Genomic DNA, 23,644 nt, shown 5'->3' with positions numbered 1-23,644 from the left:
GTCGCGCGCGGTGTCGGCGGGCAAAAACCAACCCCCGGCCCCCCCCACTCTCCCCCACATGGGGAATTTGGGCCCAGAGCGGCCGCCGTAGCCGCCCGGTGCCCGCCCCACGTGGCCCGGTGCGACGTGCCGGAGTGGGGGGGCGGGTCCCGGTACCGTGTCCGCCACCCCCACACCCCCGGTACCGGCGCGACCACGCGTGGGTGCGTGTGTCACCCCCCCCGGCAGGGGGCAGGGCCCCGGCGAGGCCTCCGCCAGGCCCAAGATGGCCGCCGTGGCCTCAGGCCAGCGCTCTGGCACCGCTTCCCGCTCTCGGTGGTGCCGACACCCCCAGCTCCCCAACCCCCCCCCAAAAAGATTCCTGTGGAAGCAGCAGAGAAAATAACCGCAGCCGCTTTTTTATTTACAGCCCCCCCGGGGCGGGGGGTTCCTATTGCACAGTGTGGGGGAGGGGGAGGGGGGGCACCCCCAACCCCCCCCCCCGGGGGTCAGAGATGGGTGGGGGGGAGGGATGTGCAGCCCCCCCCCCCCACTGATGCCCACAAGCGAGGAGGGGGTGAATAAATAAATAAAAATATATTAATACTGACATATAAAACCCTGCAGGAGGAGCCTCAGGGCTGGGGGGGGGGGGGTTTTGGGGTGTCCCCCCCTCCCCTAACACTCCAGGGTGGCCCCGAAGCTCTTGCGGCAGTCGATGGCTTTGGAGCTGGGGGGCTGCGCCCGCCGCCGCCGCAGCTCGTCCTTGCCCAGGCTCCCGGCCAGCTTGGCGTACGCAGACTTGTATTTCTTGTCGAAAGCAGCTGCGAGGCAAGAGGGGGAACCCGTGAGCGCTGCACCCCCAAAACCCCCCGAACCGCTCCCCGAGCCCCCCGTACCGATATCCATGTGCTCCCTGCCCAGCGCCGCCAGCGTGAGGAACAGCAGCTCGCGGTAGATGCTCCTGGGGGGTGAGAAGGGGGTGGTCAGTGGGTCAGAGGGGTTCTCCTGCCCTGGTGACACCACACCTGGAATATCGTGTCCAGTTGTGGCCCCTCAGTTCCAGCAGGACAGGGAACTGCTGGAGAGAGTCCAGCGCAGCCACCAAGATGCTGGAGGGAGTGGAGCATCTCCCGTGTGAGGAAAGGCTGAGGGAGCTGGGGCTCTGGAGCTGGACAAGAGGAGCCTGAGGGGGGACTCATTGCTGGGGATCAAGATGGAAAGGGGCAGTGTCAGGAGGATGGAGCCAGGCTCTTCTGGTGACAACCAGGGACAGGACAAGGGGCAGTGGGTGCAAACTGCAACACAGGAGGTTCCGCTGGAAGATGAGAAGCAACTTGTTGGGGTGAGGGTGGCAGAGCCTGGCCCAGGCTGCCCAGGGGGTTGTGGAGTCTCCTTCTGTGCAGACATTCCAACCCGCCTGGACACCTTCCTGTGTAACCTCATCTGGGTGTTCCTGCTCCATGGGGGGATTGCACTGGATGGGCTTTCCAGCGCCCTCCAACCCCTGACATCCTGGGATTCTGTGAGGCAAAGCAGTGAATTGCGGGGGTGGTGACAATAGGGGGTGACAGGTCTACCTGGGCATGTGTCGCGGCCCCCCCGGGGCGGCCAGCGTCTCGAGGAAGAGCGCGATGGCTTTGTGCACCTCGCTCAGCCCCACGTGGCTCAGCAGGCTCTCCAGGAACGCCAGCGAGAAGGGGGAGCCGTGGGGCCGCCAGGACCGCAGCCGCGTGGGGACGTTACCTATGGGGGGGGGGACACCGTGTCAGCGTCACCCCCCCCGCGCCGCTCCCCCCGGCTCCCCGCCGCCCCCAGACTCACTGTGAAGCCTCCAGAGGACGTAAAGCGGGGGGCAGCTGTCGGGCTCGGGGGCCAGCACGTCCCACAGCAGCCGCACACGAACCGATGGGGACTCGGGGGGCTGCGCCTGCGGGACGGGGAGGTGGGCGCCGGGCTGGAAACCCCCCCATGTACCCCCCAGGACCCCCCCGGTGTTACCTGCGTGGCCGGAGCGACGTGCTGGGAGCCCAGGAGCAGGCGGGGGAGGTTGCTGGGCAGCCCCAGGCGCTGGAAGTACCAGACGAGGTTCCAGTAGATGATGGGGTGACTGTCCACCAGCTCCGGCTGCGCCAAAAACTCCCCCCCTTCGTTCTCCACCAAACTCTCCAGCTCCTTCCGCAGCACCAAGGGGCTCAGGTAGGCGAAAGCCACTCGCTCCGAGCGCCACGGCGCCTGCGGGAGAGCGGGGAGAGCTGCTGGGACACCCCCCGGGGATGGCTGTGTTGTGTCCCCGCGGTGCGCGGCACCGTACCGGTGTGTCCGGGACGCCGTTGCAGAGCTCCGGCTTGGCCTCGTCCAGGGCCAGGCAGCGGCGGCGGTCGCTGAGCACCGGCCCCTGCGCGGCGGCGGGAGGGACGGAGGCGTCTTCGGCGGCGCTGCGCGGCAAACGGGGGGTTACGGAAACGGGGGGCAACGGGGGACGTTGGGGGTTTCCCCAGGGGACAGAACAGAGGGAAGTTGGGGACAGTGGGGACACCGGGGGGATGTGGATGTTGGGGTGTCATCCCAAGGATGGTGGACACCAGGAGGGAGCAATGAGGGGAGTTGGGGACACCAGAGGGACATCAGGGTTTTCCCCCCAGAGAACACGGGACACCCACAGGCAGCACAAAGGGGGTTTGGGGACAGCGGGGACGCCGGGGGGATGTGGACATTGGGGTTTCGCCCAGAGGATGGTGGACACTGGTGGGGAGCAAAGAGGGACACTGGGGACACCAGGGGATGATGAGGGACATGAGGGTTTTCTTCCAAAGCATGGAAGGTTGGGGAGCAGCGCTGGGCAGTAAAGAGGGACATTGGGACACCGGGGACAATGGTGAGGATGTGGCACACCAGGGATTTCTCCCAGAGAACACAGGACACCAGTGGGCAGCAAAGAGGGACACTGGGGACACTGGGAAGGGTGTGGGACATCAGGGTTTTCCCTCAGAGGACAGGGGACAGTGGAGGGCAGAACACAGGGGAGCTGGGGACAGTGGGGACACCGGGGGGGATGTGGATATTGGGGTTTTGCCCAGAGGACGGAGGACACCGGTGGGGAGCAATGAGGGACACCAGGGACCCCGGGGATGTCGGGGTTCCGCGGGTCCCACCTGGGGGGCAGCTGGAAGTCCTGGATCTCGATGCTGAGGAAGGGGACGAAGGCTCGGGCGCAGAACGGGCAGGTGGTGTTGAGGTTGGAGTCGTCCGAGGTCCAGCCGGCCATCACCTCCTCGTCGTACACCAGCGCGCCGCAGCCCTGGCACCGCGAGCAGCTGGACAGCAGCACCTGGGGGCAGCGGCGTCCCCGTCACCCCCCTGGCACAGCGCGGGGGGGGATCCCCCCACCCCAACTCACCTCCACAGCAGGCGGCTCCTGCCCGGTTGCCCCATCAGCGGGCGGCTCGGATCTGGGGACACCGGTGCTCCCCACCGACGTGTCCGACAGGTCCAGCTCGCTGCCCAGCGACACGGAGCTCTGGGGGGGGGACACACGCGCCATCAGCAGGGACAGACGTGCACAGACAGACAGACACCCCCCCGGGAGACGCCGGTACCTCGGAGGCGGTGGATTCAGGGCGCTCCCGTGGGCGCAGCAGCGTGCTGGCGGGGCTGCGGCGCGGGGGGGGTTCCCCGTCACGCTGCTCGGGGTCCCGGGGGCCGGGGGGGGGCTCGGCGCTGGCCGGGGGGGGGGCGCAGCGAGGGCCGTTTGCCAGGGGACAGCAGCTGCTGCAGCTTGGCCGCCAGCCCCCGCCGCGGCGTGCCCCCCCCCGCCGCCGGCGCCTCGTCCGCCCGGTCGCTCTCGTCCGTGGCGAAGCTGACGTCCGACAGGCTCCCGTCGGCAGAGCCGGGGGGGCCGCGCAGCCGGGGGGGCAGCGGCTCCGGGGCCGCGGGGAGAGGGGAGGCCCGGGTGGTGGGGGGCTCCCCCGGCCCCCCCCGGCCGCCCTCGCTGTGGAAACTGAGGCTGCCGCTCTTCACCAGCCGGGGCGCCGGGGGGGGGTCCCGCAGGCTGCGACCAGCCCAGGTGGTTTGGCGCTGCAGGCTGGGCCGGGGTGCCGGAGTGGCTGTGGAGGGGAGCGAGGGGGTGTCAGCGAGGTGACGGTGGCCCCCCAAGCCCGTCCCTGTCCCCCACATACCCGGGGCGGTGGCGGCGGCCGCCCGGCGCTCCCGCTGCCGCAGGGGCTGCCGAAACTGGGCAGCCCCCAGCACCACGTTGCGGAGCTTGGCCCAGCGCAGGCGCCCGCTCTGCGTCCCCGCCGGCCACTTGCTCTCCAGCACCGCCTGCGAGGGGGGGACACGGCGTCAGGTGGCGGCGGGGACACCCCCCTGGAACCCCGGGACACCCGCATGACCCGTCACCTTGTTGTAGTAGCCGTAGGTGATGGTGTTGGGCACGATGCCGGCGCGTTTCATCTCCAGCAGCACCCGCACCGACAGCACCGGCTCGCCGTACTGCCCGCACAGCTGCATCAGGATGCGGTAGCAGACCTGGGGGGGCAACAATGGTGCATCAGGGGGGGCGGGGAACCCCACAGGGAACCCCAAACCCCCAAGCGCCACCCACCTCGTCCGGCAGCACCACTTTGTGCGCCTCCATCTTGCGCAGCACATCGTAGGCCAGTTGCAGCGCGCGCAGTTTGGCGGGGGCGGCGCGGACGTGGGTGGGCAGGTAGAGGAACCAGAGCCCGTAGCAGTGGCCCAGCAGGCACTTGGCCCACATGTCGGGCACCGAGGAGTATTTCTGGGCCACGCGCTGAGCCACCTTCATCTCCTGGGGCGAGGGGAGGAAGAGGAGGGAGATTGGGGGGGGGGCAGCGGCTGCATCGCGCCGTCCCGTCGATGCCGAGGCTCGAAAACGTCGCGGCACCGCTGGCGACGCTCACCTGCTTGGTGCGGCGCGGGGCCGGGCTGCTGGGCGCGCTGCTGCGGGCCTGGCACAGCTGGGCCACCAGCGGGTCCCGGGGGGGCTCCAGGAGCTCGGGGCGCAGCGTGGGGAACCCGTCGTAGCTGGGGAGGGGGAGCAGAGGTTGAGTTGGGGGGACACGGAGGGCGGCGATGGGGGGCGGTGAGGGGGGTCTCACCGGTACAGCGCAGGCAGCTCGGTGCCGTCGGGCCCCACCGGCTCCTCGGGGGGGGTGATGAAGACAGTGTGTTCGCCCCCCCGCGGGTCGTCCAGCTCCATCAGGGGGGTGTCCTCCGGCTTCTCCAGCTCTGCCTGCACCTGGGGAGGGGGTGAGGGTGTCAGCGGAGCGCGGGGGGCACAGGGAGGCAACGCGGAGCCGGCGGGACTCACCTTGTCCACGCAGGTGTCGAAGAACTCGAGGCAGGGGTCGCGGTCGCTGGCGAAGGAGCAGTCCTCGATGAACTGCGTGAACAGCTGCGTGCGCAGCAGCTGCCCGTAGAAGCGGTGGTACGCGCGGTCCCGCGACTTGAGGAACCCTGCAGGGCCGGGCCGGGGGCAATCATAAATCACAGGATCGTTGGGGTTGGAAAAGAGCTTTAAAATCATGGAGTCCAAGCGTCAACCCACCCGTGTCCCTGAGAACCTCATCTGTGTGTGTTCAACCCCTCCAGGGATGGCGACTCCAGCACTGCCCTGGGCAGCCTGTTCAACACCCACAGCCCTTTGGGGGGAAATCACCCCAAATTTCCACCCTCACCCTCCCCTGGCGCAACTTGAGGCCGTTTCCTCTGCTCCTGGCGCTTGTTCCTGGGGAGCAGAGCCCGACCCCCCCGATCCAAGCTCCTTTCAGGCAGTTCAGAGATCAGAAGGTCTCCCCTCAGCTCCTGTTCTCCAGCTGAACCCCCAGGTCCCTCAGTCTCCATCACATTGTGCTCCAGCCCCTCACCAGCTCCGCTCCCTTCTCTCCACTCCAGCACCTCAAGCCCTTTCTCCGCGTGAAGAGCCCAAAACCAACCCCACAATTCAAGGCTTGGGCCACCAACATCCCCCCTCCCCGCATCCCCCCGTCCCCACCCACCCTGCAGAGCGAAGAGGCTGCCGGTGTCGCGGCCGGCGGGCGCGGGGGCCGGGGCGATGGGGCGCAGGAAGGAGCGGTACCCGCGCAGGGCGCAGGCCATGAACCGCAGGAACGCCGCGCGCGCCTCCAGCTCCAGCTGCGCCCGCCGGCCCCGCGCCGCCTCCGCGTCGCTCAGCAGCAGCTCCAGCGACGCCTCCTCCCCCGGCCCGCTGTACACTGCGAGAAACGGGGGGGAAAATGAGGGGCGAGGGGCGCGAGGAGGGTGCGGGGCCCCCCCGCGGCCCCACTCACGCTCGTCCAGCTGCTGGGAGATGTTGTGCAGCGAGGCCAGCAGCACCTTGCAGGGCCGGCGGGGCAGCGCGCGCGGGGACAGCAGCTTGCGCTCCTCGCTCCTGGGGGGACAAAGGGACGAGGGGAGGGCACGGGCAGACCCCCTGTTGTCCCCAAGAACCCCCCAAGTGACGCCACCGCAGGGCGGGGGGATCTCAACCGCACCACGGCCAAGAATTTGGGGAGGCCACTCACTGGAAGATGGTGTTGGTGTCCAAATCGACGAAGATGACGTCGCGGGGGGGCTCGTAGAGGTCGAAGTAGCTGGAGTGGATGCCTACAATGAAGGGCACGGGGGCACACAGCACGTCAGCCAGCGCCAGCGGGCACAGCGGGATGTAGGGGCACTGCCAGCGCAGGGGGAAGATCATCTGGGGACAGGACAAGGGCGGTCAGCACCACGGAGCCGGGTTTCGGGGGTCCCCGGCGCCCGCGGCGCGTCCCCCCGGCGTCTGCGCGTCCCCTCCGCGGCACTCACCGCCACCAGCGCTTCGCCCACGCTGGTGAGGACGTCGGGGCGCAGGGAGTGGACGAGCAGCTTCTGCTCGGTCAGGACGGCCACCAGCAGAGCCACCGCGTTCTCGGGGCCCAGGTTCTGCAGCAGCGTCAGGAAGCTGGCGCCGCTGCGGGGGGGATGTCACTTGGCCGCCCCCACGTCTCGTCTTCCCGCTCCGTTCGCGTGTCCCCAAACCCAGCGCCCCGCGAGCGGCCCTACCTGAGCGGCAGCGGGGAGGAGACGGGCCGGCACAGCAGCAGGTTGTCGTACGGGGACATCTGGGGGGGACACACGGTGGAGCCACCGCGGCGGGGACGGGGACGGGGGCGCGGGGGCCACGCGGTGACTCACCTGGACCAGGATGCGCGGCCGCTGCGGGGACGGGAAGGGGACGTTGTGCATGAAATGCGAGATGTGCCTGCGGGCAGACGGGTCCGTGGGGACACAGCGGGGGACACCCCCTTGTCCCCCCCACCAAAACGCCTCCCCCCGGCCGCGGCGCTCACGTCTCGAGGGGCAGCACGTGGGGCCCCGAGATGGAGTAGCGGTAGATGAACATGAGGAACTTGCGGAAGACGTCGAAGAAGGGCCAGTGCGAGAGGACGCAGATGCTCTTGCGCGTCTGCAGCGAGCGGCCGCCCACGGGCCGCCGGTCCACCACGCTCAGCAGCCCCAGGCGCAGGCTCTGCTTCTCCGACAGCCGCTCCCGCGGAAACGCCTCGTGGAACTGGATGGCCGCCCCGTACACCTGCACAGGGTGGGCGCTCAGAGCCGGCTCCCCCTCCCCAAAACGCCCCCCGGCGCCCCCTCCGCGGGTCCTGCCTTGTCGCCCGAAGCGCCGGTGAGCACGAAGGTGGAGAAGACGGGCAGCGGGTACTTGGTGTCGGCCGGCCAGCTCTCGATGGTGGCCCCCATGGGCAGGCAGAACACGGGCACCGATTTGGGGAGGGGGAAGGACTCGCTGTCCTGCTCCGGGTAACGCCCCAGCAGCCCTGGACGGACAGACGGACAGAAAACCTCAGCTTAGCATCTCCCCCATTCCACCGAGGAGCGGCGGCCCCAGTCAGTGTCAACACACGACGGGTTGTCCCCCCCGAATTGCCCCCTCACCTGCTTCGTAGACCAGCGTGTTGGCCTTGGCCATGGCGATCTTGTAGCAGAGGAACAGCGCCGGGCCCCACTGCGAGGAGGGAGCGGAATGGGGGGGTCAGCGCAGGCTGGACGGCAGTGGGGGGGTCCACCCGGCACCCCAGCACCCACCATGCTGGTGTTGAGATTCTTGTCCACCCGGCAGAAGGTGTGGGGGGTGCTCTCGCCCTTGCTGGGCATGACGAGGCAGATGTCGGTGACCCCCAGCGTGTTGTGGCCGTGGGGCTCGGCCGCCCGCCGGTACGTCAGGAAGGTGCGTTGGTGCCCCGGCCCCCCCGAGTTGAGGTTGGCCGAGCGGCTGTACGGCGTCGTTTCCAGGATCTTGTAGCCCGCTTTCGGGCGGTCCTTCCCCTCGTAGTGCACCCTGCGCGGAGACAAGCGGTGAGGGGAACCCCCAGCGGGCTCCTGACCCCCCCCGGGTGCCAACTCACCCCAACTCGATGAGCGGCGGCTTGTCGCGGCCCCGCTTGTAGCACAGGAACATCTGGGGGTTGTTGAGCAGCCCGGCGTTGAGGTCCACGGGGTGGCCCGAGGTGGTGGTCTCGATGCAGGTGAAGCCGTGCGGCACCTCCTCGCCCTGCGAGCGGATGATGACGGCCACGTCGGTGATGGGCTCGCTGGGCCGCGCCGCGCGGTGCTGCTGGTTCTCCTCCTCCAGCGGCCGCGACGTGTCCGTCAGTCCGGCCACCACGAAGTAGTCCACCAGCTGCGGGGGCTTCTCGTCCGACATGGCTCACGGCATCTGCGGGGGGACAGCGGGACGGGGTCACCCCCCAAACCTGCCCCACGGGTCCCCCCGTCGCGCTGCGCAGGGCAGGGAAAGCTCCTCTGTCACACGGCGGAGCTGACGGGGCGAAAGCGCCGGCGACGGGAAGGGAGGAGGTTTCCGGTCACGCCGCGATGTGACAGAGACCCCCACGGTTTGGGGAGGGGGGACAGCACCCCACCCCGGCGCAACACCGGGGACACCCCTGGAGCAGCGGCTCTGGGCTGCGAGCCCCCCTCCAGCGTGGCCCCCCCCAGTTTTGGCGGCTGCACCCCTGGCCCGCAGACCCCCCCACGCGCCCCCTCCCTGTCCGCGGTGCCCCCCGCTTGCCGGGCGCCGCAGGAGGGTCCCGGAGGCGGCTGCAGGGCGGGCGGGAAAGGGGAAGGAAGCGGGCGAGGAGGCTGCGAACACCCACGTCACACCCCACGGCCGTCACCCCCTCCGCGCGGCACCGGGGCACCACGCCGCCCAGCCGCTGCCACACGGGGGGGGAATGGTCCCAATGTGGACACCCAGAGCGGGGACAGCGCGGTGGCTCCGCAACCCAGGGATTACACCCCATTATCTGGGGGTCACACCCCACTGGGGCTGCGGGGACGCGGTCACCGCAGCGGCTCAGTCTGTCCCCAGGACCCCGTCCCCGCGGGCGGACCCCCCGGGGGTATTTTTAGCGGTGGTGACGGCTGAGCCGAGGACACGCGGCCCTTTAGTGTCCTGCCACCTGCCTCGTGTGGGGACAAACCGGTGCGGGGGGTCCCCACAGCCGCCCTGTGCCCCCTACACACCCCCCAACCTCCCGGCTGGGTCCCCGCGGTGGGACACTGGGGGTCCTGGGTGACGGTGTCGCCTGCCCTGTCCCCACGGACCCCCAGTGACCCCATGGAGAGCGGAGCAGGAAGCGGCCCCAAGGGGAAGCGGTGACAGTGGGGGGTGTCCTGGTCACACCCCTGGGTCCCCAATGCCGGGGAGCAGCGGGGGGTCCCCCAGCAGCAGGTCCCGGCTGCCCCTGGGGACCCCACGGGCCCCTCAACCCGCACCCGCCTGGGGCTGGAAATGGGGGTGTCGGGAAATGACAGCCCGGCCATGGAGCCGCCCCGGGCGGCCCCTGGGGACCCCAAACCAGCCCTGTGCACCCCAAACCGGCCCTGTGCACCCCGAAACCTGTGCATCCCAAACCCTGTGCACCCCAAACCAGCCCTGTGCACCCCGAACCAGCCCTGTGCACCCCAAACCAGCCCTGTGCACCCCGAACCAGCCCTGTGCACCCCAAACCGGCCCTGTGCACCCCAAACCCTGTGCACCCCAAACCGGCCCTGTGCACCCTGAAACCTGTGCATCCCAAACCCTGTGCACCCCAAACCCTGTGCATCCCAAACCAGCCCTGTGCACCCCGAAACCTGTGCATCCCATACCCTGTGCACCCCGAACCCTGTGCACCCCAAACCCGGCCCCGCGCACCCCAAACCCTGCGCACCCCAAGCCGGCCCGGCCCTATGCACCCCAAACTCTGCGCACCGCAAACCCGGCCCTGGGCACCCCCAGCCGGGCCTACAGACCCCCCAACCGGCCCTAGACACACCCGGCCCCACAGGCCCCACACCCGGCCCCACAGGCCCTAAGGTCGGCCCAGGCCCCACACCCGGCCCCACAAGCCCCAGCCCCAGCCCCCCAGCCCCGGCCGGGCCCCCGCAGGCCCCGGTTCCCCCCTCGGGCCCCCCTGCCGGTACCTGCGGGCCGGGCCGGGCCGGGTCGCGCCGCTGGGCTCCACCGGGCCGCTGCAGAGCGCCCCCCCACGGCCCCGCCGCTCCCGACAGCGACACCTGGCGGGCGGGAGGACGCTCTGCAACCCCGTGGGACCAGCCATGCGCCCCCAGGAACCACCAGGACCCCCCAGCACACCCCGGCACCACCAGAACCCCCCCAGAAACCACCAGGTCCCCCTCAGCACCCCCAAGGAACCATCAGGATCCCCCCCCAGCACCCCCAGGAACCACCAGGACCCCTCCCAGAAACCATCAGGACCCCCCCAGCACCCCCAGGAACAACCAGGATCCCCCCAGAAACCATCAGAACCCCCCCAGCACCCCCAGAAACCACCAGGACCCCCCCAGCACCCCCAGGAACCACCAGGACCCCCCCCAGAAACCATCAGGACCCCCCCAGCACCCCAAGGAACCATCAGGACTGCCCCCCCCAGCCCCACAACCCCTCCCCATGCTTAAAAATCGTGTGGGGACCCACTGACCCCCCATAAGGGACTGGGAGCAGGCGACCCCCCCTGCACCCCCCCAAACCCTGGGGAGGGGACCGGGAACCTCCCCAAAGCCTCACTAGGTCATCCCCCCCCCATGAAATCAGCCACACGCCAGCACGGGAGGCGTTTAATTAACATATAATATATTTTTAAAAAATAATAATAATAATAAATCACTCTGGCTCCCTCCCGGGCTGGGGGGGGAACGCGGGTCCTGGGGCCCCAGGTCCCCCCGCCCGCAGACGGGGCCCCCGCGCTTTTTGGGGGGGTCCGGAGGGTGAGGGGGGGGGGGGGGGGGCAAAGTTACAAGTGCTTTCTACACGTCCCGCGGGGTCCCCGGCAGCTGGGGGGGGGGGGGGGGCTGGGGGTACATACGGGGCGCAGCGATGGGGGGGTGCAGCGATGGGGCGCAGCGAGGGGGGGGGCGCAGGATTTCTCCTTAAACATGATGATTAGGCAGAACAAAAAATAAAGGGAAATAAAAATGGAAGTGGCCCCCTCCCCACCCTGCCCCCCCCCCCCCCACCCGGGGGTTTCTACCTATGGGGTTATGTACAGCCCCCCCGGGAGACGCTTTGTGTCCCCCCCACCCCGCTCCATGCGGCTCCGGCGTCCCCCAACCCCGGCGGTGGCCCCGGAAGAAGTAAGAAAAATAAGGAGGGGAGGGGGGTGATGGAAGAATTGGGGCGGGGGGCTGGGGGGGCGCGGGACCCCCCCTCACTGCAGGCGGTCGGTGCGGAAGGAGTCCTCGACGGCCGGGTCGGTGAGCAGCGCGTAGGGGTCGCTGAGCATGGTGAGCCCGTCCAGGCTGAGCGGCTCGATGCGCAGCTCGTCCTCCAGCGCCTCCACCTCGAAGCCCGGCACCCCCGCCAGCGCCGTGGCGATCTCCTTCGAGATGCCGGGGGGAGAGTCCCCTGGGGGGGACACGGGGGTCAGCACACCCGCTATGTGACACCCCGCTTGTGGCGTCCCCCGCCGTGGGACACCCTGTGACACCCTGTTCACAGTGTCCCCTGTGTGACACCCTGTGACACCCTGCTCGCAGCGACCCCCATGGGACACCCTGTGACACCCTGTTCACAGTGTCCCCTGTGTGATACCCTGTTCACAGCATTCCCTGTGGGACACCCTGTGACACCCTGCTCGCAGCGACCCCCATGGGACACCCTGTGACACCCTGTTCACAGTGTCCCCTGTGTGACACCCTGCTCGCAGCATCCCCTCGTGGGACACCCTGTTCACTACATCCCACTGTGTGACACCCTGTTCACAGTGTCCCCCTGTGGGACACCCTGTGACACCCTGTTCACTACACCCCACTGTGTGACACCCTGTGACACCCTGTTCACGGTGTCCCCTGTGTGACACCCTGTGACACCCTGTTCACAGCATTCCCTGTGGGACACCCTGTGACACCCTGCTCGCAGCGACCCCCATGGGACACCCTGTGACACCCTGTTCACAGTGTCCCCTGTGTGACACCGTGCTCGCAGCATCCCCTCGTGGGACACCCTGTTCACTACATCCCACTGTGTGACACCCTGTTCACGGTGTCCCCCTGTGGGACACCCTGTGACACCCTGTTCACTACAACCCACTGTGTGACACCCTGTTCACAGTGTCCCCTGTGTGACACCCTGTGACACCCTGTTCACTACACCCCCGTGTGACACCCTGTTCATGGTGTCCCCTGTGTGACACCCTGTTCACAGCGTCCTTCGTGGGACACCCTGTGACACCCTGTTCACGGTGTCCCCTGTGTGACACCCTGTTCACAGCATTCCCTGTAGGACACCCTGTGACACCCTGTTCACTACACCCCACTGTGTGACACCCTGTTCACAGTGTCCCCTGTGTGACATCCTGTTCACAGCATCCCCCGTGGGACACCCAGTGACACCCTGTTCACTACACCCCACTGTGGGACACCCTGTGACACCCTGTTCACGGTGTCCCCTGTGTGACACCCTGTGACACCCTGTTCACTACACCCCACTGTGTGGCACCCTGTGACACCCTGTTCACGGTGTCCCCTGTGTGACACCCTGTGACACCCTGTTCACCGCGTCCCCCCCGTGTGACAACTTGTGACACCCTGTTCACAGCATTCCCTGTAGGACACCCTGTTCACTACACCCCACTGTGTGACACCCTGTTCACGGTGTCCCCCTGTGTGACACCCTGTTCACTACACCCCCCTGTGTGACACCCTGTGACACCCTGTTCACTACACCCCCATGTGACACCCTGTGACACCCTGTTCACTACACCCCCATGTGACACCCTGTGACACCCTGTTCACTACACCCCCGTGTGACACCCTGTGACACCCTGTTCACTACACCCCCATGTGACACCCTGTGACACCCCGTTCGCGGTGTCCCCGTGTGACACCCCGTGACACCCCATTCGCGGTGTCCCCGTGTGACACCCTGTGACCCCCCGTTCGCGGTGTCCCCGTGTGACACCCTGTGACACCCCGTTCGCGGCGCCCCCCCCCGCGCACCCACCGGTGAGGACGATGTTGGGGATGGGGCCGTGGCGGCTGCAGTTGCTCAGGTTGGGCCGGTTGGGGACGGGGGGGTCGTAGGTGGCCTCGGCGGGGGGGTAGCTCAGGGACCCCAGCTCCTCGGGGAAGGCGCCGCTGTTGGCGGTGGGGCTGTCGCCCATCCCGAACTGCTCAAACTGCCGGGGGGCGCGGGATGGGAGGAAGAAGAGGCAGGTTATGGGAGGAAGAAGAGGCAGGTTATGGGGAGGAAGAAGAGGCAGGATATAGGGAGGAAGAAGAGGTCGGTGACAGGGAGGAAGAGGCAGGTTATGGGGATGAAGAAGAGGTGGGTGACAGGGATGAAGGGGTGAGTGATGGGGAGGAAGAAGAGGTGGGTTATGGGGAGGAAGAAGAGGTGGGTGACAGGGATGAAGGGGTGAGTGATGGGGAGGAAGAAGAGGTGGGTTATGGGGAGGAAGAAGAGGTAGGTTATGGGGAGGAAGAAGAGGTGGGTTATGGGGAGGAAGAAGAGGTGGGTGACAGGGATGAAGGGGTGGGTGGGTGATGGGGAGGAAGAAGAGGTGGGTTAAAGGGATGAAGAGGCAGGTGATGGGGAGGAAGAAGAGGCGGGTGATGGGGAGGAAGAAGAGGCAGGTGATGGGGAGGAAGAGATGGGTGATGGGGAAGAAGAGATGGGTGATAGGGTTGAAGAAGCAGCGAGTTACAGGGATGAAGGGGTGGGTGATGGGGAGGAAGAAGAGGTGGGTTAAAGGGATGAAGAGGCAGGTGATGGGGAGGAAGAAGAGGGAGGTTACGTGGAGGAAGAAGAGATGGGTGATGGGGATGAAGAAGAGGTGGGTGACAGGGATGAAGGGGTGGGTGGGTGATGGAGAGGAAGAAGAGGTGGGTTAAAGGGATGAAGAGGCAGGTGATGGGGAGGAAGAAGAGGCGGGTGATGGGGAGGAAGAAGAGGCAGGTGATGGGGAGGAAGAGATGGGTGATGGGGAAGAAGAGATGGGTGATAGGGTTGAAGAAGCAGCGAGTTACAGGGATGAAGGGGTGGGTGATGGGGAGGAAGAAGAGGTGGGTGACAGGGATGAAGAGGCAGGTGATGGGGAGGAAGAAGAGGGAGGTTACGGTGACAAACACCCCGCTGTCCCCCCTCATCGTTCCCCGCCAGGAGCACTCACGCTGCCCAGGCTGAAGTCCCCCAGGCTCTGTCCCAGCTGCGGCTGCATGGCGGCGTTAGGCTGGTACGGGGGGCCGTACGGGCGCTGCGTGGCCACGCTCGGTGGCACCGGGGGCCGCGCCGGCGGGGCGGGGGGCAGCGGCGGCTGCGGGGGGTGCTGCACGGGCTGTGGGAGGGATTTGGGGCTGGGCTGGGACTGCAGGAGCAGCCCGGGCTGGCTGTAGGGGTACGGCGGGAGCCGCTGGTCGGCCGGCAGCTTGCTGGTGTCCAGGGGCACCCCCTGCAGAGAGAGCAAAGCGGGGGGGTCAGCGGCACCCACCGGTGCCTCCCGCGGGACGGGGAACGTCTCCGCCAGCCCCCAGCACCAGATCGCGGTGACCCTCACGGTGCGGGGAACCCGAACGGCAGCGCCGGGCACCGAGCCCCTGCACCCAGCACCCCCCCGGGGCGGGACACGCCGTGTCCCCCCCGCGCCCGCGCTCCCCGAGCCCGCGGAGCTGCCACGGGGGCTTCCCTGGCGTGTGGGCTGAGATGAGGATGGAAAACGAGACGACAGAGAGAGAGAAGTCGAGGAGGAGGAGGAGGAGACGGCGGCGGGCGATGGACCATGCATACCTGGGTGATGGAGGACAATGTGGGTGACATTGTTGGTGAGAACTGTTTGGGGTGCTGCCTTCTGGAGTCGCCACCCATTGGGAGGGTGAGGGGGCTGAGCGGGACCCGTCGGCGGGGCGAGGTGGTTATGGACGCCTGCACCATGGGGGAGTAGGACGAGCCGCTCAAGCCGGACGGCAAACTGGGGTTGCTGGGGGAGGACTGGATGGACTGGCTGCGGGGGGACGTGGGGAGGGACGGGTTGCTGAGCGAGGAGGAGAGCGAGGAAGGCAGGGACTGGTTGGAGAGCGAGGAGGGGATGGAGGAGCTGCTCTGGGAGGACTGGAGCGAGGGGTTGCTGAGGGAGGACTGGAGCGAGGGGCTGCGCAGGGAGGCCTGCAGGTTGGGGTTGCTAAGCGAGGACTGCAGGGACGGGTTACTCAGGGAGCTCTGCATAGGTGAGGTAAGTCCTGTGGGGACAAAAAAGAAGAGACACCAGCGTTACCCACGGAATCGCCCCGGGGTCTCCTCCCCGGGCTGGGCTGGGGCTCCCCGGCTGCCCCGTGGGATGGAAGGTGACGGAGGTGACGAGCGAAACGATGGAGACACAGACACAAACACACACACGCACCCCAGGAGCGGCGCCGCCGGCAGCGTGGGGCGCTCGGTGGGTTCCTCACCGGGGCCGCCATCCCACACCCCCACGGGAACCCCGGCTGCGCGGTTTCCATCCTGGGATCGCCCAGAGAGGCCGATCTGTGCCGCAGCCGCCCCCGGCGCATCGGCCAGGGGGTTCCCCTCGCTGCCGGCGGCTCCGCGCCACGGGGGCCCCTCTCTCGGCTCCCCCACGTCTCAGCGGCTGCAACGCCGGCCCCGGCGTCTCCCCGGCCTCACCTGGCGAGTCGTAGCCCGTCCCCAGGCACCATGCCGCCGCTGATGCCCAGGTGCGTCATGGTGTTGGCCAGGTTGCCGGTGCTGTTGCCCCCGCTCAGGCTGGGGGTAAACGGTCTCGTCCGGGTCGAGGGGGGTGGGCAGCGGGAGGGGAAGTGCAGGTTGGTGAGGTCGGGAAGGGAACCGCCCGTGTTGAGGGCCGAGGGGATGAGGGGGACGTTGGCGGGTTGATCCGGGGATGGAAATATGCTGGGGGGGGGGAAAAAACAAGACACACTCGGTGTGGGAACATCGCTGCTCGTTCCGGCGTCCCCCCCCCAGCCGCATGGCCCAGGACTTACTGGATCCCCGGGACTTCGCAGGAGCGCGGACGGGCCGAGGACGACGAGAGCTGCAAAGTGAAAGAAGAGTGAAGCCCCAGAGAAGCCCCAGAAATGATCCGAGGCTGGAACAGCTCTGCTGGGACAGGCTGAGAGTTGGGGGTGTTCAGCTGGAGAACAGAAGCTCCAGGGAGACCTTAGTGCGGCCTTTCTGGACTTAAAAGATGGGGACAGACCTTTGAGTGAGTGATAGGAGAAGGGGCGATGGTTTAAATTAAGAGATTGAGGCTGGATATAATGGAATTGTTGCCCTGAGGGTGGTGAGAGCCTGGCCCAGGTACCCAGAGAGGAGGTAGATGAACCATCCCTGAGACATCCCAGGCCAGGCTGGACGGGGTCTGAGCACCCTGAGCTGGTGAAGATGTCCCTGTCATGGCAGGGGGGCACTGGGGGGCTTTAAACGTCCCTTCAACACAAACTCCTCTCTGTTGAACCTGATCTCCCCCCAGCCTCCGCCAGCCGCGGTTTGAGGGCAGGAAGGAGGCAGAGCCACGCTGGTGTCACAACGTCCCACGGGCAGGAAGGAGACACGGAGGTGACATCCTCAGGGCCCTTCCCCTGCACGCACCTTCTTGGTGTCCCAGGGCTTCAGCGAATGCTTGTTGTCGTCAAACGTCTCTTCGATGGGAGGCACTTGGAAAGAAACACTGGCGAGGGGGTGGGGAGAGGGTCAGTGCAGCATGGGGACAGTGACACATCCACCCCGGGGCACCACCAGTCACAAGGGGGACATTACAGACCCCCGTCCCACCCGCTGCCGTCCGCCCCGACGCTTTGGTGACAGCAAGGGGAGGACACAGGTGGTGCCACGTGGCCAGCGCTCACCTTTGCTGTCGGCGTCCCCGTCCAGAAACCCTGCGAGAGAGAGCGGGTGACCGTGAGTGGGGGACACGGGGACAACACGAACCGGCGCCACAGAGCGCGGTCGGGGGGGGGGGGGGCTGCTGCCTGACCCCGCTGCCGAGGGACAGGGCTCCACGTGTCCCCGAGGGGCGCAGGGGAAGCGGGGGGCGACACTCACCGCTGCGGCGGCCAGGCGGGGGGCAGCCTGCGAGGGCGCCAGGTAGGCATCCTGGGGGTTGGGGTTCATCACGCTCATGTGAAGCGCCGAGTCGGAATTTGTTCTAATTAGCAAAGCAAAAGGGCTCGTTAGACTCAGCCCTCGCCCCCCGCCCCCTCTGCAGTGACAGTCCTGTCCAGGGGAGGGTGACAACAGTGGGGCTGGGGGGCCATGGAGCTACCGACACTGGGGAAACAGGGGAGAGAAGGCAGAATGGGGGTGTTTGCTGGAGGAACAACCGGCTCCGAGCCCCGGTGGCAGATGCTCTGCGGGGTCCTCGCCCCCTTCTGCCAACCCCCCCAGCGCGATGTCCCTCACCCTGCGCACCAACACGCTGGGTGCTCCGACCCATCTGCTCCAAGGGACGGCTCTGCCGCCGTCCCACAGCCCCCGGCACCGGGGAAACCGGGATCCCCCAGGACCTTTTGTTCCCCGCTGGGGGCTCTAGAGGGGCCGGGGACCCAGGGCTGTGACACCCATTGTGTCCCCAATTAGTGGGTCTGAAGCGGAGGAGCGCGGGGAGGGGCCGGGCAGAAGCTGCTGACGCGTCCTGGGACCGCACAAGGGCGATATTGTTCAGCTGGGAGGCAGGAAACCCCCCCCTGCCGCCCAAGGGACGCAGCCCCCTCCTGCGCGGGGCCCACATGGGGACGGGGACCGCCCCAAAGCCACCCCGGGGTGACGCTGCGGCTCTCCCAGGCTGGCAGAGGCGGCTCCTGCCTGTGCCCGAGCCCGGCGGGGGGCTCAGACCCCACCGGGGGGCTCAACCCACTGCTATGTCACCTCGCAGGGCTCCCCAGAGGTGGCTCGATCCCCTGGGTCCTTGTCCCATGTGCCAGCACCGAGCGAGGGCCGCCCTGGGGACACCCACTGTGTCCCCAAAAGCAGCTCCGTGGGACCACGGAGCCACACACCGAGCACGGGGTGCGCAGGGTCACCCCTCCGGGGAGCGGGGGTGTCACAACCAGGGCTGTGCCCACCCAGAGGGTCCTGGGACAGAGGGAAAACAGAACAAAAATCCTTCACCTGTTGAGAGCCGAGGGCAGCCTGAACAAATGTCCTTTCTCCGTCGGGAAGTTACCCCAGGGCATGGTCCTTTGGAAGGAAAAACACCGCGGCCTTATTGGGGGGGCCCCACAGCCCTGACACTGCGGTGACAGGCGGCTCGGCCTCGGGGACACGGCTGCGCCACCCAAAAACAAAGTGACACGTCACAGAGCAGGAGCCAAGCCTTGAAAATAAGGCCCAGGAGCTCTGAGTGAGCTCTAAAAGGGTTGAGCCGAGCCCAAAGGGACCTCGGCGGCACAGAAACGATGCTCGGGGTGCACTCTGGTCCCCTCACCCATCCCAGAGGCCGGGGGACGCAGCTCTTTCGGGCAGGATGAAATCCTTAAAATCCTCTCTAAACCCCCCCCGTGTGGGACAGGGTGGGCAGCACCCGCAATGAGAGAAGCGGGGAGACCTCCCGGGCGCCCTCCTGGCGTCTCAGCGTTTCTGTGTCCCCCCCGACCCGCGGGGTTTTTACCTCCTCCAGCTGGGCTCGGGCGGAGGGGACAGGTAGGTGGGTCCGTAGGGAGAGCTGTCGATGTGAGGGACACGTCAAGGGCCAAACGCAGAGCTCTGGTGACACCCCCGGGCACCGCGTCCAGCTCTGGGTCCCCAGCACAGGACACGGAGCTGCTGGAGAGGGGCCAGAGGAGCCACAGGAATGAGCCGAGGCTGGAACAGCTCTGCTGGGGACAGGCTGAGAGTTGGGGTGTTCAGCTGGAGAAGAGAAGCTCCTGGGAGACCTTAGTGTGGCCTTTTTGGACTTAAAAGATGGGGACAGACTTTTGAGTGAGTGATAGGAGAAGGGGTGATGGTTTAAATTAAGAGATTCAGGCTGGATAGAATGAAATTGTTGCCCTGAGGGTGGTGAGAGCCTGGCCCAGGTACCCAGAGAGGAGGTAGATGAACCATCCCTGAGACATCCCAGGCCAGGCTGGACGGGGTCTGAGCACCCTGAGCTGGTGACGATGTCCCTGTCATGGCAGGGGGGGCACTGGGGGGGCTTTAAACGTCCCTTCAACACAAACTATCTGCGATTCCGTGATTCTAACACAACCCCACAGACAGCAGAGCAGCCGGCTTTGCCAGTGCTCTATAACCCCAGAGAGAGACGAGCGCTGGGAGCACTGGGAGCCCCAGCCTGGCCCCACGGACGGGGCGGGAAAGAATGGGATAAGAGAAAAGGGAAAAGAGCAGCGGGTAAAGGATAAAGGCCAAAGGATATCTGCCGGACGTATCGCCGCAGCGGGGACATCATCCGGCGCGGGTCCCGCTGCACCCGCTCCACCAGCCCGTGGTGCCGGGTGCTGCGCGTGGAGTCCAGCGGCGAATGCAACGGGCCCTGCGGGAGGGACACTGAACTGAGCCCCCCCAGCCCCACCGCCAGTGCAGGGGGCTCCAGACCGGCCCCCCATCAACGCCCCGTGGTGGGGGGAGCCGCCACTCACCTGGAATTCGGAGACGCCGCTGCCGATCTGGTTGACGTTGGGCAGGGAGCCGCTGTAATAGGGGCCCCGGCTGTGCGCCAACCGCAGCTTCTGCGCCTGCAGCTGGGCCGGGGGGGACATGGGTCAGGGGGAGCACAACCGGCAACCCGGGGGGGCTGGGGGCTCGTCCCGACCACCTCGCTACACCCCACATCCCCCTGGCACCGTCCCTGTGGGTTGTCCCCATCCCTGTGGGTTGTCCCCATCCCTGTGGGTTGTCCCCATCCCAGCGGGTTGTCCCCATCCCAGCGGGTTGTCCCCACACTCTCCCTCCCACAGCGTCGACCCCAGGGTGTCCCACGGGAAGAGGGGCCGTGGATCCGCACGGGGGGGGCTCTGCCCCCTCCCGCCGCCCCCCGCACCCTTCACTCTTCGCTTGGAAGGCACCGAGCGCAGCGGTGGCCCCACAAGGGACTTTCCCGGCTCCGTGGGCGCAGGAAGGACGCTGAGGGTTCGGCGGCAGGGAAAGCGCCGGCTGCGGCACCCAAAGGGTGAAACCCCCCTCCAAAACAGCCCCCGCGCCCCAGCACGCAGGGCTCAGGGCTCCTCGCTGCGTCACCCCGACCCCTTCCACTTGGAGACGCCGGGTTTGCCGGCGCCTCGTCCGCACTGAACGCTGGATCACAGCCCAAAAACGGGGGACACCCCAAGGCGGGGTGGGACCGCTCGGGACCGCTCGGCACAACTCAAGGCCGAGGGAAGGAGTCGCGGCAAACCGCAGGCGGGAGATAACGCCATCCAAACACGCTGGAGAAAACCAGAGGGGGCTGGGGGTCCTGCGGCGGCACCGGCACCGACATCCCCGTCACGGCACAGCCAAGCGGGGGCTCGACCCGCCACGAGCGGCACAAACTTCCCCACGGCGGCGGGAAGACGCTCGGCGGCGCCGTCCCCCCCGCGGCACAAGGGGATGCCCCGCTCCCCGCGATCCCGGTGCGCGGAATCCACCAGCGCGCTGTCCCCGGCGCGTCCCCTCGCGCCAAACCCAGGGGAAGAAGAGCCGAACAAACCCCCAAAAAGGCGGCTGAGGAACGGGAAAGCCGCGACAGCGAATCCCCAAGCTGGAGAGAGCGGTCAAATCCAGATCCGAGGGGAGAGGAAAAAAACAAAGGGAAAACAAGCAAAAACCCAGGAGATTTAGCGAACAGCTGGCTGCGCTGGCACCGCGGGATTAGGAGCCGCGCTGGAGCTTAAGGTCTTGGGATCCGGCGCTGTTCTCCGAGCCAGGGTCCCTGCGGAGCCAAAAGCGGCCAGAAAATCACACAAAGGGGCCGCGACGCCCCAAAACCAGGCGGGAGCCGCCTCTCCCCGGCGAGGAGCCACCAAAAGCTGCCGGCACGACGGTCACTGCAGCTCCCTGTCTGTGGAGGGGACCCCGAAAAGCCGGGACACCCCCAGAACCGGCTCCGGTGCCTCCGCGGGACAGGGATTAGTGGTGAGGACAGTCCTGGTGCCTCTGCCCCGGCTTCGCTGCACATTAACCAGCTGTTTACTGTGCAAACACGGCGCCGGAGGCTCCAGCCCGCTCCCAAACTCGGCGGCGACGCGCAGGTCGCAGCTCCCAACTCCAGAGGTGACAAAACCCGCAGAGCGACGTCCCCGGCCTGTCATCGGCTCCGAGAGCCGCGCGTCGCTCCCCCGTCCCCACCATCCCCGGCACCGCGGTGGGTTTTGCTCCCGCTGAGCCCCAGGGTGACACCGGAGCCGCGTCGTCACCTGAAGAGCCTCCCTGTGCTCATCATCCCGGTTCTGCTCCGGCCGCACCGCAGAGCCCCGGCGTCGGCACAACCCGCCCCCCCGGCAGCTGCAATGTGGCCAAACCCCCATTTTGGCCAATGGCCACGTAACCCCCGCCGGCTGCGCGGGGTGAAACACCGACCGGCGCTGACCGCCTCATCTCAGCGGCTTCCCCACACGGCAAACCGCGCTCTGGGGGACACGGCAGCGCCGAGCGGCCCCTCCGGCAGCCGAGGTCCCTCCGGGGAGCCCCCGGGTGGCAAAAACTGCCCATCCCGCCGCTCGCTCCCAACGCTGCGTGTCCTCAGAATAGAATAGAATTGAATCATTTCAGTTGGAAGAGACCCACAGGATCATCGAGTCCAAGCAAAACCATCCGTTTCGGTTGGCTCCGGCCAACCTAAGCTGAAGCATCTCCAGGGATGGAGCTTTCGGTGCTTCCCGCGGGAACCGGGCGGGAAGGACCAAACCCGACCGTGCCCGGGTCGCCCAGCAGAGGTGACACGGGGCTGCCACACAGCTGGATGCTTCACCCGTCCCACGGAGACCCCGGTGGGTCCCAGCGGCAGCGGGAAGGCGACGGCCGCCCTGAGCCCCCGGTGAGCCCCCCGGTGAACCCCCCGGTGAACCCCCCGGTGAACCTCCTGGTGAACCTCCTGGTGAACCCCCCGGTGAGGCCCCGGTGAGCCCCCCGGTGAGCCCCCGGTGAACCTCCCGGTGAACCCCCGGTGAGTCCCCCGGTGAATCCCCCGGTGAACCCCCTGGTGAGCCCCCCGGTGAGCCTCCGGTGAGCCCCCCGGTGAACCCCCCGGTGAGCCTCCGGTGAGCCCCCCGGTGAGCCTCCGGTGAACCCCCCGGTGAGCCTCCGATGAGCCCCCCGGTGAACCTCCGGTGAACCCCCGGTGAGCCCCCAGTGAGCCCCCCGGTGAGCCCCCGGTGAGCGGGTTTCTGCAGCCGGCGCCGGACCCACGCGTGGTGCCACGGGCAAGCGAGCCACGTGCGATCCCGTGCGAGGAGCCAAGAGCAATAACACAAACAGACCCAGGGGAAGGAGAACCGGGGGGGGGGGGGCACCCCGAGGAGCAGCGTTTCCATTAAGGGGGGTCCCCTCCGCACCCCAAGCTCAGGCCCAGCCCCGGGGATGCCCCATCGGCTCCATCGCATCAAGGGCTGCACCCCAAAACCCCCCCGACCCCTCTGCAGCCCCGAGTCCCGCCAGACCCCCCCGGCTCCTACACTCCCCCTGCGCCCCGCAACCCCCACGACACCCCCAGGTCCCCTCACAACCCCTGGGCCCCTCACAACCCCCAGGCCCCTCACGACCCCCCGGGCTCTCAGCCCCCGGCCCTTCTCTCAGCCCCCGGCTCCTCAGAGCCCCTCACACCCCTCCCGACCCTGCGGTCCACCCCGGGCCCGTCGCGCATCCGGCGGTGGCGGGGGGTGCGGGGGAGGCCGCGGCGGCGCCGCTCACCCGTGTGGAGCAGATCTCCATCATCACCTCCTCGAAGGCCGCCGTCTCCTCCGCCTGCCGCTGCTTCTGCAGCGCGATCTTCTCGCTGAACTTCCGCGGGTTGGAGGTGCCGGCGCCGGCCGAGGAGCCCGCACCGGGCCCGGGCCCGGCCCCCGCGCCCGCCGCCGCCATCTTCCCTGCTCGGGCCGCTCCGGCCGCCGCCGCCGCCGCCGCCGCGCGGGGGATGCTGGGGCGGGGAGTCCGCGGGCCGGGCGCCGCCGCGGGGCACTGCGGGGCAGGGACTACAACTCCCGGCAGCCCCCG

At 67.8% G+C, this 23,644-nt stretch overlaps 2 protein-coding genes across 2 annotated transcripts; both read right to left on the bottom strand.

Moving 5' to 3' along the window:
• Positions 1-377: 377 nt before the first annotated feature.
• On the bottom strand, positions 378-9,988 carry DENND4B (DENN domain containing 4B). Its single transcript, XM_065042956.1, is given in 26 exon segments — positions 378-803; positions 879-943; positions 1,560-1,725; positions 1,804-1,909; positions 1,981-2,214; positions 2,294-2,417; positions 3,135-3,310; positions 3,380-3,499; positions 3,579-3,710; positions 3,712-4,302; positions 4,381-4,509; positions 4,586-4,792; positions 4,905-5,028; positions 5,103-5,242; positions 5,315-5,460; positions 6,003-6,218; positions 6,294-6,394; positions 6,528-6,703; positions 6,811-6,955; positions 7,048-7,106; positions 7,180-7,246; positions 7,335-7,576; positions 7,651-7,820; positions 7,939-8,008; positions 8,089-8,341; positions 8,409-9,988. Coding segments are annotated over 26 exon segments (4,404 nt in total). The 5' UTR covers positions 8,708-9,988; the 3' UTR covers positions 378-657.
• Positions 9,989-11,119: 1,131 nt separating this feature from the next.
• Positions 11,120-23,556, bottom strand: CRTC2 (CREB regulated transcription coactivator 2). Its single transcript, XM_065043193.1, is given in 17 exon segments — positions 11,120-11,911; positions 13,508-13,682; positions 14,676-14,954; positions 15,290-15,738; positions 16,163-16,196; positions 16,198-16,408; positions 16,501-16,550; positions 17,108-17,181; positions 17,184-17,186; positions 17,365-17,394; positions 17,561-17,584; positions 17,587-17,663; positions 18,626-18,694; positions 19,125-19,186; positions 19,872-19,988; positions 20,095-20,196; positions 23,342-23,556. Coding segments are annotated over 17 exon segments (2,124 nt in total). The 5' UTR covers positions 23,513-23,556; the 3' UTR covers positions 11,120-11,714.
• Positions 23,557-23,644: the final 88 nt, after the last annotated feature.

This window comes from Columba livia, chromosome 28 (genome assembly GCF_036013475.1).
Source record: "Columba livia isolate bColLiv1 breed racing homer chromosome 28, bColLiv1.pat.W.v2, whole genome shotgun sequence".
Classification (NCBI taxonomy): domain Eukaryota; kingdom Metazoa; phylum Chordata; class Aves; order Columbiformes; family Columbidae; genus Columba; species Columba livia.
This window is presented reverse-complemented; position numbering and strand designations above follow the sequence as displayed.